Source organism: Anarhichas minor, unplaced genomic scaffold, assembly GCF_050575085.1.
Source record: "Anarhichas minor isolate MPS153535 unplaced genomic scaffold, ASM5057508v1 ptg000071l, whole genome shotgun sequence".
Classification (NCBI taxonomy): Eukaryota; Metazoa; Chordata; class Actinopteri; order Perciformes; family Anarhichadidae; genus Anarhichas; species Anarhichas minor.
The window spans coordinates 5,300,001-5,312,500 of record NW_027466517.1 but is presented as its reverse complement, the minus strand read 5'-3'; the positions used below and the strand labels follow the sequence as shown (position 1 = coordinate 5,312,500).

At 41.5% G+C, this 12,500-nt stretch overlaps 2 protein-coding genes across 2 annotated transcripts in view; one reads left to right on the top strand and one right to left on the bottom strand.

Moving 5' to 3' along the window:
• mcf2l2 (MCF.2 cell line derived transforming sequence-like 2) overlaps positions 1–12,500 on the top strand; it is a 145,721-nt gene that overhangs the window by 71,645 nt on the left and 61,576 nt on the right. Inside the window, exons 12-15 of the mRNA XM_076079152.1 lie at positions 4,008–4,199; positions 4,296–4,482; positions 4,681–4,784; positions 6,897–6,985. Of these exons, the coding sequence (XP_075935267.1) occupies positions 4,008–4,199; positions 4,296–4,482; positions 4,681–4,784; positions 6,897–6,985 (572 nt within the window). The remainder of the gene's footprint in view (positions 1–4,007; positions 4,200–4,295; positions 4,483–4,680; positions 4,785–6,896; positions 6,986–12,500) is intronic.
• Positions 10,561–12,500, bottom strand: part of LOC142935154 (lactosylceramide 1,3-N-acetyl-beta-D-glucosaminyltransferase A-like) — a 12,652-nt gene continuing 10,712 nt past the window's right edge. The window contains exon 2 of the mRNA XM_076079323.1: positions 10,561–12,500. This exon is cut by the window's right edge and continues 394 nt beyond it. Coding sequence (XP_075935438.1) covers positions 11,246–12,445 — 1,200 coding nt within the window. The 5' untranslated portion in view covers positions 12,446–12,500 and the 3' untranslated portion in view covers positions 10,561–11,245.

The window sequence follows — 12,500 nt, the reverse complement described above, 5'->3', positions numbered from 1 at the left end:
TCACTAATATGTAGAAATGTGCGCATAAATTTGTCCACAAAATAAGTGCACGCACAAAATGACCTTCTGATTCATGACATGTGTTCGTCGGACATTTTAGTTCTTACCACCGTGCGTATGTTAGTGAATCTGAATCATTCTAAATTGAAAGGTGCATGCCTGCTATTCACAATCAGCATACTGTCACACCCACATTTCTCTCTATAAGGCTATACATTTGCATGAAGGTTGATCATGGAGAAAGCAGAGAAGTTGTTGTAGAAGTGAGACACATCGCCCCTAAATAAAATAAAAAACATTCTGTGTCCGAGGTAGAAAGCAGGAAAGGCAAACTTTTCCAAAGTGTTTCACAGGAATAACGATGATTAAAAACAAGAGGCTTGGGCTGCAACAGCCGAGGCAGTGCGGTGCCTCCTCTGAGATACACACTGCGGCTCACGTAAAAAAAGAAATGATTTGACCTTTAAATTTATGTGAAAAAAAGAATAACAGACCAGAATAAACAGAAGGAAACAGGTGGAGCACCTGATCTGTCAGCCTTTTTAATTCTGTATTTCTGCACAGTGTCACATAAAGAGCAGGCTACACTAATACTATCAGTGTAATACAATTAGTAGAATTCGATGTTAGCGGTGGCTGCGTTGTTTCAGACTTACGTGATCCAAACATGTCTACATGTAAACTCTAAAGCAGGGGTGTCAAACTCATTTTCACTCAGGGCCACATCAGCATCATGGTTTCCCTCAAAGGGCCGGTTGTAACTGTAAGACTGTATAAATGTAACTACTCCTAACATATTGTTAAATAACTCTCTCTGCTTTTGATTATTGATTATTCAAGTGTTAAAATATTGTACATGCAGTTATATAAATGAAAAATGATATTTAAGCACATTTCTGTTATTATAACATCAATCATTTTAATTTAGGGTTAAGAAACCCACATTACTCTATCAAAGATCAAACTTTTAAAGAAAATAACAAAGACAAATATCATCAAACACAAGTTATTACATTAACTTTGTTCAAAGCTATTTTTGTCACCTCTCTGCATCACTAATGTCCCGCCCTGCCGTCGTCCCGTGCATGGCAGCTACATCCAAGAGCTCCTCACTGAGATCAGGTCTGCCTTGAGCCTCTTACAAACACTGATAGATGATGTATCTCGTCTCTTAGCTAGCTGTGTTGTTAGATTGCTGCTAGTTCCTGAACTCGGTCTGCGATGGTGTTTCTTCACAAACTGACATTTGTAAAAGTCTGTATCTGGTCGGAGCTCACCTGCTCACATACCTTTAGCAGCACTGGGCTGTAGCTTCTGTAAATATATTCTGCTGTGATTGCACTCTGCCTTTTAATTCTTGGACAATTTGATGTTTTTCTTGGAGGCTAAATTTAGCTCCGTGTTTGGTATCAAAATGCCGACGTGAATTGTATCCTTCATCACCGACACGCATCATAACACAGAAGACAGACCCGTTTTTCTTCTTGAAGCACAAACATGTATTCGCTTTCCCATCTTAAATTACATCTTCTTCCCTCTGCATCAACTTTTCTCTTCGTGGACATTTTGGGATTATTTGTCGATCTTTTTCAACTCAATCACTTGTTGGAAAACCGTTTTACGGGCTGTTGCCTCTCCTGTCCACCTGTTTTTAAAAAAGAGGTAATAACTAATTAACCATATTGTTACCAAGTGACTGTTAGGAGGACAAGTAATCAATGTCCAGCCACGGTGATAATACTTCACAACATGCTATCTCATAATTTCAACTTTCTATCTCATCATTTCGACCATGGGGATATTTTTATTTTGAAGTCTAACTTTTAATTTGTTTTCCAAAATAAAAAGAAAAAATAAAACCTTTTTTTTTTTTTTTTTTTTACTGGTGGATTCGCGGGCCATATAAAATTACGTGGCGGGCCGATTCGGCCCGCGGGCCTTGAGTTTGACACGTGTGGTCTAGAGCATTGTAAAGTCCAAGAGTCAGTACTCCTGTATTAATGGGGCGGTCTAGCAGCAATCTAACAGCACGATGAATTACATTTGTACAGCCACAATAACATTAAATCACATTTTTCTTTTCTTTTATTAGATCATGACGACAATTGTTAAAAGCTTCATTCAAAAATCTCAAAAGAAGCTTGAAATGATACATTATATTTTGAATATGTCAATAATAGATGAGGATGAAGGAGCATCAATTTCATAGTTGTTTATGTTTTAAATATGGTTGTCTATTAAAGACTTTTTTTAATGAATGCAGTTTTAATATGAAATGCATTTAGTTAAAAGGTGTGTGTTTACAGCTTGCTGAAACAAGGTTAATGAGAGGAGTGAGATGACTAAAACAGAATGTGGGATGATGACAGAGCATGTGAGTTCTTCTCTGGTCTCCCAGCAGATGTAGAGCAATAGATCCAAACAGATATGCTGATCGATGTTTGCCTGTGTGAGAAACAGGTGGGGTGGCAAACACTGTCCTTATATATGTGCTACCCTGTTGCTGTGTTAAAACTAATAAGCCATTCAAACAATGTCAGGGAGCTTTAATATACTATTGCACACAACTTGCAGCAAGTTGCCCTGCAACACAAAACAGGATGACCATTTATTTATAAAACAAAAACCTGCATCAACACAAAGATCCTTTGACTGCAGCACTGATGCAATTCAGAGGAACTTCAAGAAATAGAACAGAGCCTGTTCTACTGCAGCAGAGATCTGCCATTAACCTGTCCATGAATGAACTCTCGGTGCTCAGCCACTCATACCCCTGACACTGTCTAATGAAAGGAGTTGTTGTTTTTGAATAGCTTCTTAAACTAAATGACATAAATATTAGTATTAGATCAAATGCCTATGCAATACGTGAAAGGGGTCGCTTGTAGTGACCAACCCACAGAGAACCATCACTCCCCCCTCTCAGCTCTTCAAAGCTTTACCTCCTCTCTTAGTTCACTGATTTGGTTTTCAGAACAATAAACACTGAAGAAACAAGACATTGGCAACCGATGGAGTGATGATACAAGATACAAAGGCAGATTATTATCAACATTTCGAGTGCACTCACTTTCAGTTTGACCACCAAAATCAATTAGATAATCTGGATTAATGTTGGCTTGTTTATAACATGGTTGTTCATGTGATACCTATCTCAGCAGTCACTTTGGTGAGAACACTTTCAACATGACTGATAGAAATGATGGCCAACAATACAAATATAAGACCCAAGTTGTAATGAGTCAAAAAAGAACTCCAAGGCTTGTTGCTTGAAATGTAATCTCTATAAACAGAATCTGCATATGAATACAGAATCTGTAGGCAACGGGACAAGTGTTCTGGCTTCTGTTTATAGTCCATTTGTAGTCCGAGTAGCATTGACTAATGACGCTCGAGGTGGCTTTGGTTGAACGCAGGTAAACAGTCCGTATGGAGAGCATTGTCCCAAATGCATTCTGGCAACCCATCAGCTATAGTCTGACTTTTATATTGGTTTGAAATTAGCTTGTAAACTGGCTACTTGTGAAACAATCTGCTCGAACACGTTGTCTTTCAACTCCAGCTCCAGTTGCTAATCGGACTGTAAACAATGAGCAAGGCATGAAAAAAGGTCCATCCTGATAGAGGATCCCACTGACTTGATTTGCACACATAACTGAATGTGGACATAAGTGAATGACTCCTGTAAGTAATGTCCAGAAACTGAATGTCTTGTCTACTGTGAAACGGGGTGATGTGATGGAGGTGGTGAAGAGGACAGTATTCTCACCCTCTCCTGTTTACATTCCTATTTGTATTTTACCCTCAACTTTTAATTCCTCATATTCTGCATGTAGATGTCCCTCATGTAAATGCATGAAGAACAAGTGATGGTATGTCACTGAAGGTCCTGATTGTCCCCAGTGGCATCTAAACACAGGCTCCCCACTGTGGGCCACCACATAGGGAGGAGGGTTGGCGTTGGCTCCATTGAAATCTTGCCCTGTTTGGATTCCTGCTGTGTACAGGTGAACCAATGGTGTGAGTCTGGCATCTACCTGCTGGCCTCCCAGGCTGTGGATAAGTGTCAGTCACAGGAAGGGGCAGAGTCCGCACTGACTGACATCGAACGCTTCCTGGAGTCTGCAGAAAAGAACCAGCTGACTGAACTGAGGAACCTCCACAACCAGTATGAGGTTGTCCTGTCCGATGATATCAAGGTACGGTGCACCAAGACAACAGTTTGCAGTATGACTGGAAATCCTGTTGCAAAAGTAATGATGGAGCAGGATTGATAGTGAGCTTTCTGCCTGCAGGCAAATGTCCTGAAGGCACTGAAGCGCCTGGAGGACGTCCAGGAGATGTTTCAGAAGCGGCACGTCAGTCTGAAGAGGCTATCAGCTAAACAGACGAGGCCCGTCCAGCCGGTTGCCCCGCGGCCCGAGTCCTCTCCTAAACGGCCCACACTGAAGAACCCCCCCAGAACTACAGGGAACCAGCAGCGTGAGTTGGATGTTGCTATAATTACCTAATTTGTGCAGTACAGGTGCAAACTGGTTGAGACCTTGAGCTGCAAACTTGTAAGCCTTTTTTTGCCATAATCTGAATTTATATAACGACTGCATGCATGTAAGGTGACCCAAGCTCTGGACAAAGACATAATTGAAGTAACTTGTGCTGTGTCCTCTCAAATCATTGTAGCTCTGGCTCGCAGAGTATCAGATAACTCTAACAGTGGCAGGCAGCCAGCCGAAGCTGATCCCAGCAAGAAGAGGATCATACGCAAGGCCAAAGGAGGCATCAAGGTACCCTCCTCTGTCTGCAACATAGAGTCCTTTCAACAAGTATCTTTAATGATTTGTAAAATTCTGTTTATCTCGAAGTAAGAGAGACAACTGACTATGACACCTAGCAGAGTATTGCCCCACAATTATTTATTCCAGTGCCAATCCTGACACTGACAATCCCAATACTTTGATTTCAACAGTACACTCTTTCAATTCAATTCATTTTGTATAGCCCAAAACCACAAATCATAAATTTGACTCAGAGGGCTTTACAGTTTGTACACATGTGACATCCTCTGTCCCGGGACCCTCACACCGGAACAGGAAGAACTCCCCAAAAAACCCTTTAACGGGGAGAAAAGAGGAAGAGACCTGTGGGAGAGCAACAGAGGAGGATCCTCTAGCAGGATGGACAGAAGTGTGATACGTTTTTACTGTTAGGGATAATACTACTACTCTCGTCATCACTGCTCATCGGTCCCTTGTGATAACTTTGGAAGACAAAGAAGAATCTGACCTGAATTTACAGTCATGGGACAGAATACATTGCATGGCAGGTATTACTGGCTTGTTGAAAGTGTACAAGAATTGGCCGATCTTTCAGATGCGTGGCTGAATAGTTGTAACATTTGCTACAGTTTTGGTTTATTCACAACACTTTGCTGTTAGTAATAAGTGGTACTAAGTGGCAGTCACCACTAGTTAGTCATTAGTTAGTATATATATATATATATAAATATATATACATATATATATATATATATATATATATAAACTAAGTGCATAACCAGTTGGCTGAACTTAATCTGGAGACAAGCTAATTCGCATTCAATTCAGGCGTAGTAAAAAATTAACAAATAGCCATTTATTTATGCCATTTTTTAACAAGAAGTTTACTGAAAGAAAGAGCAAAAATAAAATACAGGAATTTGAATCAAAAGAACAGCTTGCTATTCCCCCCGTCTTACTCCAATGAATGGCATTTCACCTTCTCAGCCTCACCTAATTGGAACCTACCACCTGACCAAGGAAGTCGAGGGTGCGGCAAACACAGCAGGCATCCAAATCATCCAAAACAATTCAATCACCTTTAGAACAAGGTTTTCAAGTGACTTCAGAAACCACAAGTCATCTATGGGAACTCATTACATACTAATGATCACACCTACTATATCAGAATGCCATTTCCTGCAGAACTACCTCACCTATCCCCCCCAGCCCATCCCTGCTTAGAGGACATTATTTTAGGCACACCTGTGTACAGCTCCATTAGTTCAGCTGTTGAGCAGCTGAACTACCTCAACATGAACAGGAAGAACAGCAAAAAACAATCCTGTTAGCCCATAAAATGAACAATTGAAACAAGTTTGTGTTGTTTTTACACCTTAATTGTTAATGTATCAAATAAACTGAAACCTTGGACAGAGATTAACAATCAAGCAGACACAAAAATCTGTTTGTTTTTTTACTGTATGTTCCGGGTTTCTGTTCTGTAACAAGCTGGTATAACTGAAGGAAGAACATTTCTGATGAGTGCGAGTCATTTTTTTATGTAGTGGTTTGGAATGCTCCTCACAGATTTAGCTGTATTACTGCTTCTGTTTTCTCCAAAAGCACAGAGAAGGAGCAGACTAACAACAAAACATGTGAAAGCAGATTTGATCATACAATGCTCTACAGTCTCCCAACAGGACCACACTCCCCCAGCTATTATTGTTTCATTTATGAGGGTTTTCGGTCTGTGTTTCAGTTCTAAGTTAATATACAGTATTTACATACTGTAACCTCATCTCTATTATAATGCATATACATCATTCAGTAAATCATAATACCACCTACACACCCAAGTACCAACTACAAAGTAGCTTGTGATCTATGCACCCTGCAGTATCTTTCCTGTTGGGCCAGTTCAATATTCACCAATGATGGATGACCAAACACCTGGTGGAGACATGATATTTACTAACTCTACAAGTTGACAGGGATTCCCTGAATGCACCATCTAACAGCTACGAAGAGGACATTTAGTTTACTGATGTTGCAGTGGTATCTACGTTTGCATTTTAGACATATTATACAAAGCCCCTGTCCTTATAACTCAACTTATACGTATGTGTTTGTGTGTCACAGATTGAGGTGATGCATGAGGAAAGCCAAGGAGGCTCCACCCATGTCGTTGTGACCAATGAGACAGAGGAGAGTCTGTCCAACAGACGCAGGTAAGGACGGACAGTGTTCTGATGCAGTCTTTTCCTTCACTGTAACATCACTATACTGAATGACAACATGATTATGATTTTAAGTCTGTAATGTGAGGTCATATTGATTCCAGTGAACTGCAGTTACATGCTACAGCTGTGTGCATGGTTTGAAGTAAGGCCGCCCCCTCTTAGTCGCTCATTTTGGTCTTAGCCGGCGAAGATTTTTTTTCTGCTGAATGACTTATTTTCCAAAAGACTGATTAACACGAGACTTAAAGTGGTGATTCTTTGAGTGTTAGTCGACATAGAATGTCTTTGGCCGAGCACAGCCCTAGTTCGCAGTACCTATTCTGTTGTATTGTGATTAACATCACTTACCACATGCACTGATATGTGAAGAGCACAGTTTAGACACAGGTGGTGTAACAGTTATCACCGAGGTGATGTAGGACTCCAGTGTGTTCATTTCACAAGTAGATCTTCTGGACACGAGGCGTCTACTTCACTGTAAAGTCCGTGTCAAGCTTCCACATCTCACTTGTCATGTCAGCTGCTTCATATACAGTATAATGTGTTTTGATATCAAAATTCTTCAAAGATCTGTTACAAACAGTTTCTTCATGGCTTCTGCATCTTGTGAAAGACTTGAGTCTAGTCCAGTCACCCGGGAATGGATCGAACAGATTTAGAAAAAAGCAATGTATGAAGGAACTGGGCTTCTTTTTACAGAAACAGAAATGATCGTTCTGATTTGACACTTAATGCCAAACAGACTTTGTCATGGAGACGGCAGGCCAACACACAAACACAACCACATCTAGGAGTGTGGCTCGAAGCCCAGAGAGACAGAGAGAGCTGAGGAACCAACATACGTGGCCTGAGGTGGCATAATTATATATTTGCATACAGCCATGTCTGCCGACTCAGTGAGAAGCATCATCTTTTGGTTGGCTGCTCCAGTTTGAAAACAGAGACAGTTCAGTATAGAGGAAGTGGATAGAATAAGTAACTTCACATGGTTCTGTGGATCCTCAGAGAACAACACAGCAACAGGACGTAACACTGACACAACACAGTTACAGATGAGGCAATTTGACTTCTTTATGGGCATTTAATAACAATTACAATTAGAGGATCCATCACACAAGGCTACATGCATAGAAACTGAACTGTCCCCCGTCTAAGAGTTCTGTTTAATATGTATGAGGAACATGAGAATGCCTTCAAAGGTCTGAGAGGGTCTGACACACCGTGTAAACTAAAATTGATTTGGAAAAACAACATTACTAACAGTGTTTTCAAAGGAAAAACTAAATGTACATAAAGTCAAAAGAAAAAGACTTCCTCTGCTAATGTTATTTCCTGGGTAATAGTATCATGACATCAGTCTTAACAAGAACATTCTTCAGGGATATTTACTTTGGAATTGTGGCCCTGTTGAGGAGCTAAACAATATCGTTTTGTTTTGCACTGAGCCAAATGAATGAATGAATGACTGTGGGGTGAACTTACTCTCTGTGGCTGTAGCAGGTCTGTAATAAGCCCGTCCCATCGTTTCGTCACTCCAATGTAAAGATTGGAGTTAAAAGTCCATCTTCTCAGAACACTTTCTTTTGCGAAATACTGTCTTCCTGCAATGTACACGTTAAACATTTGTTGCAAATCAGATGACCTGCTAACGTGTTGGATTGGTCATATGGGTTGTTCTGTAAGACACTGACAAAGGACCTATTTTGTTGTTAAGGTATTAGAATTAGTTGACGGGTTCACATGTGAAAAGGTTTGGGAGACCAAACCAAGTAAAAACAACTAACCAACAATCAAGTATATGACATCACTTGTTGAATACAGGACCTAATGCTTTCCGTCTGTGGACCCACATATGTGCTCCCCCGGCAGTAAAACAGTTCCTTATAAGGTCATGATACCAGACGACCTGCACACTCATTGGGATTTAGCTTGTCTGATTTTTTTTTTTGTAAAAACCACAGCGTAACAGGATGCAGTAGAGCGGCAGTTGTGAGAGAAAAGAAGAGATTGTCAGGAAATAGGGGGGCGGAGTGTGGTTAAGAAGAGGAAGCAGGATAGAGGGTGGGAGGGGAGGAACTCTCAAATGAGTCTTAGCAGGATGAACTCTCCCTTAACATAGTAAGGCATACTTGAAGCATGGCAGAGTATGAAGAGACACCGTACAAACTCATCTCAGCTAGACTTTCATATGTACAAAGTTAAGACAGGATTTGAGTTAATAGAAGAGCAATGCATCTTATGGTCAAATCATCTAGATTAGATATTTCCTATGCATATTTCATTTTATGTTGTTTGTAATTTTGTAAAATTTTAATATTATATAGGTGGAGGCTTCAAATAAGCCCAGTTGGCTTTTTGCCTCTTCCTGCACTGTGATATTCATTTATCTCTGTTTATTTTTAATTTCATTGTTTGAATTGTGCAAAATAAATAAATAAACTAAACTAAAATTTGCTAATGTGCTGATATGCGTTATTGAAAGGAGCTTTAACACATTTTTATAATAATTTATCAAAAGACAACTTACAGACAATGTGACGATGTGAAAGGTTGCTCGTAGTGCTGAACTTCCACCTGAATCTGCAGCTGGTCTTTGCGGAGCTTCATCGTGGGTTTGGGCTGATTGTTTAGCTGTTTTGGTTCACCCTCGTGGCCATGTTGTCATCTGCAGCACGCAGCTATTTTCAGTGAAAAAGCTTAAATAACCAACCGTACACTATCGGCTCAGCAGGCAGGAATATCATTTATCATATATCGTACATCAAGTTCAAGATGAACATCTTGAATTATAATTTACTCCAAAGCGGTGTCTTGTCAACCTTGAAACAAAGCAATGTCTACTTGAGACCCGTTGTCTCAGCTTCTGTAGGTTGTTTTGTATAGAATGAATATCTTACACCCATGTTGTCGTCTTTTTTCTATTACAATTCATCCTTCCCGACCCCGTGCTTGGGAACCATTGCTCTAAAACTTAAACTATAAGGGTGCAAATGTCACAAGTCGCCTTACAGCAATACAAAGAGGTACAGTGCAAGTACATTAGGCTAATTAACCATATTTCTACCATGTGTTGTGTCTGTACTGTAGGGCAATTCACTCATCCGGCATCATTTAGCTCAGAGTCTGACCAGATGTAGCCATCTTCCTACTGGCTGGCTGGTGTCTCAATAGGAAACATCTGATGCACTTCGTCAGCCTGAGTGGAGTGAGTCAGTCACAGCAGAGCTACAGAGTACAAAGTTCAAGGGTCCAAGAATAGACCGGCTAATCTACCAGTTTCTGACCACAAGACAATGCTAACAATAGATGATGCAGCACATTTCATACTGAATACATCTGTTCCTCAGACAGAGTGATACGTTACATGATGTATTCTTTAGCCACATTTGCTTCTACATGGTTTGCATCATGGTTGCTGCACCCTTTTTTGCTCCAGCCCGGTATAGCAGGAATTACATTCACAGTGGAAGATTCTTCAGTATTTGTGTCCAGTGCCAACTATTGATGTTCTTAGCAATATGGTCATTTTGTTTTTGAGGAAAAACTGAAAACAGGGCTGCATCTAATATAATAATTGTTTATTATGACGATTATTTTCTCCATTAATCTTTTGGTCTGTAAAATGTCAAAGTAATACAAAAAAACATTGTAGTTTCTCAAAGTCCAACGTAACATCTTCAAATGTCTTGTTTTGTCCAAAAGAAAAAAAGTATTCACTTTAAATGTAAACATATGAAAATCAGCAAATTACCACGTTACTAAACTTGAACCTTTTTGGATTATAGGTCTCTTCAAAGCTTCAGATTTGATATTGGGACATGTATGCAGAACATTCATCTTTATCAACTGCCTCAGAGCCAGCAGCATTCATCATATTTAACAACTAGTTTAGATGTTACGTTAGACTCTCCAGACAGGGCTCACGCCTTTCAGAAGCTGCCAAGTGAGTAACAGTGTGGAGATCTATGAACGTGTGCACACAGAGACAAAAAGCCCTCATGTAAACAGAACCAGGACAGGTTCCACCAAACTGTTCTCTCTAGCTTAAACAAAGTGAAAATCTGGCAGATGACTGAAGAACAACTGAGTGCATTTGTTTGTGCAACAGAACAGCTTTCATTTTAATTTACAAGAGAGCAAATACCTAAAATAGCTAGAAAAACAGGGCAGACTGTTTGTGTCAGGTGGCATCATTTGTTATCGTGGTACATTCAGTATCCAGCAGTACTTTCGTCACCTGAAGACCATTCATGTGAAAGCAGCCATACAGGAGTAGGTGTTCTGGTAATATGGCAGACACAGCAGCGCCACTTTCACTGTTGTGCAGTACAAATTACTGAAAAATCCTCTGGAGTTGGCGTACACTGTTGGGTCTGTTGCTGCCTGCCATAGTGAGTGCACATCCGTTGTGTGTCCGTGAGATGTGATCATGTGATAATAGATGCAGGGGTGGTACGGAGTCTTGCCCTCCCCTGAAAAGTACATGTGCTCCTGGGGAGAGACCCCCATGGCCTTGGCACAAATCCCCATGAAGACGTCGTCGATGTACATGGAGGAGTTAAGCAACAGAGTTGCATGGTAGATCTTGGCGGCTACATCCCCTGAAACCACGTAGCCCGCTCCAGCAGTGTAGTCTGGGTAGGAGGGCCAGGGGTACAGATCATGGGGAACGTGGTATTTGCTGTCTTTGCGGCGAACTGGAGGGGCTCCTCTGTGTACATGTCCCACCCACAGGTCTTTGGCCCCTGACTGTCTGCTCAAGAGCTGCCGCAGGTACTTCACCAAATTTGGCATGTGGACGAAGATGTCGTCATCCGCAGACATGAGGAAGCGTGCCTGACGGCAGTACTCGTGGCCCCAGTGGAACTGAAGGATCAGTTTGGTAGTCAGGTTGTGAAAGGTGTCCAAAAAGTTCTGCTGGATCAGGTCGCCGCAGGCCTGGTCCTCCTGCAGCAGCGCACTCTGCACCCTGGACCTCTGCCCGACGTCCGGGTGCACGCCGAGGGCGAACACCAGCCTCACGCGCGCTCCCAGTTCTGACCAAACAAAGTTCTCATTCCCCCACGTGTCCCTGATGGCCTGGCGACGCTCAAAGTTCTCCGGCGAGGATTTCACAAACAGCAGCAGGAGGACATCATCCAGGCTTTTCCCGTGTCCGCCACCACCTCCACATTTGCCCGGGTGGTTGATGAGGTATGGATAGTTCCCGAACCTACCGTCCGCATCATAATGACCATCCTTCCTGTTGTGATGGCTGGAGCTGAGGGCATAGGAGGAATTAAGAAAGTCGTAGCCGTTGACCAGGTAGCGGTACGTGTAGGATCTCATGTGGCTGACCATGTGGTGGTCCAGCTCATCCCAGCAGACCATCACCACACATAGCAACAGACCTGTGGTCAGCAGCTGCATGCACTGGCACTTGCGGATACGACGGAAGTTCATGAACATGGTGACTACTGCTTATTGCTCCAAACACTGACAGCACGTATCTTCTGTCTTACCC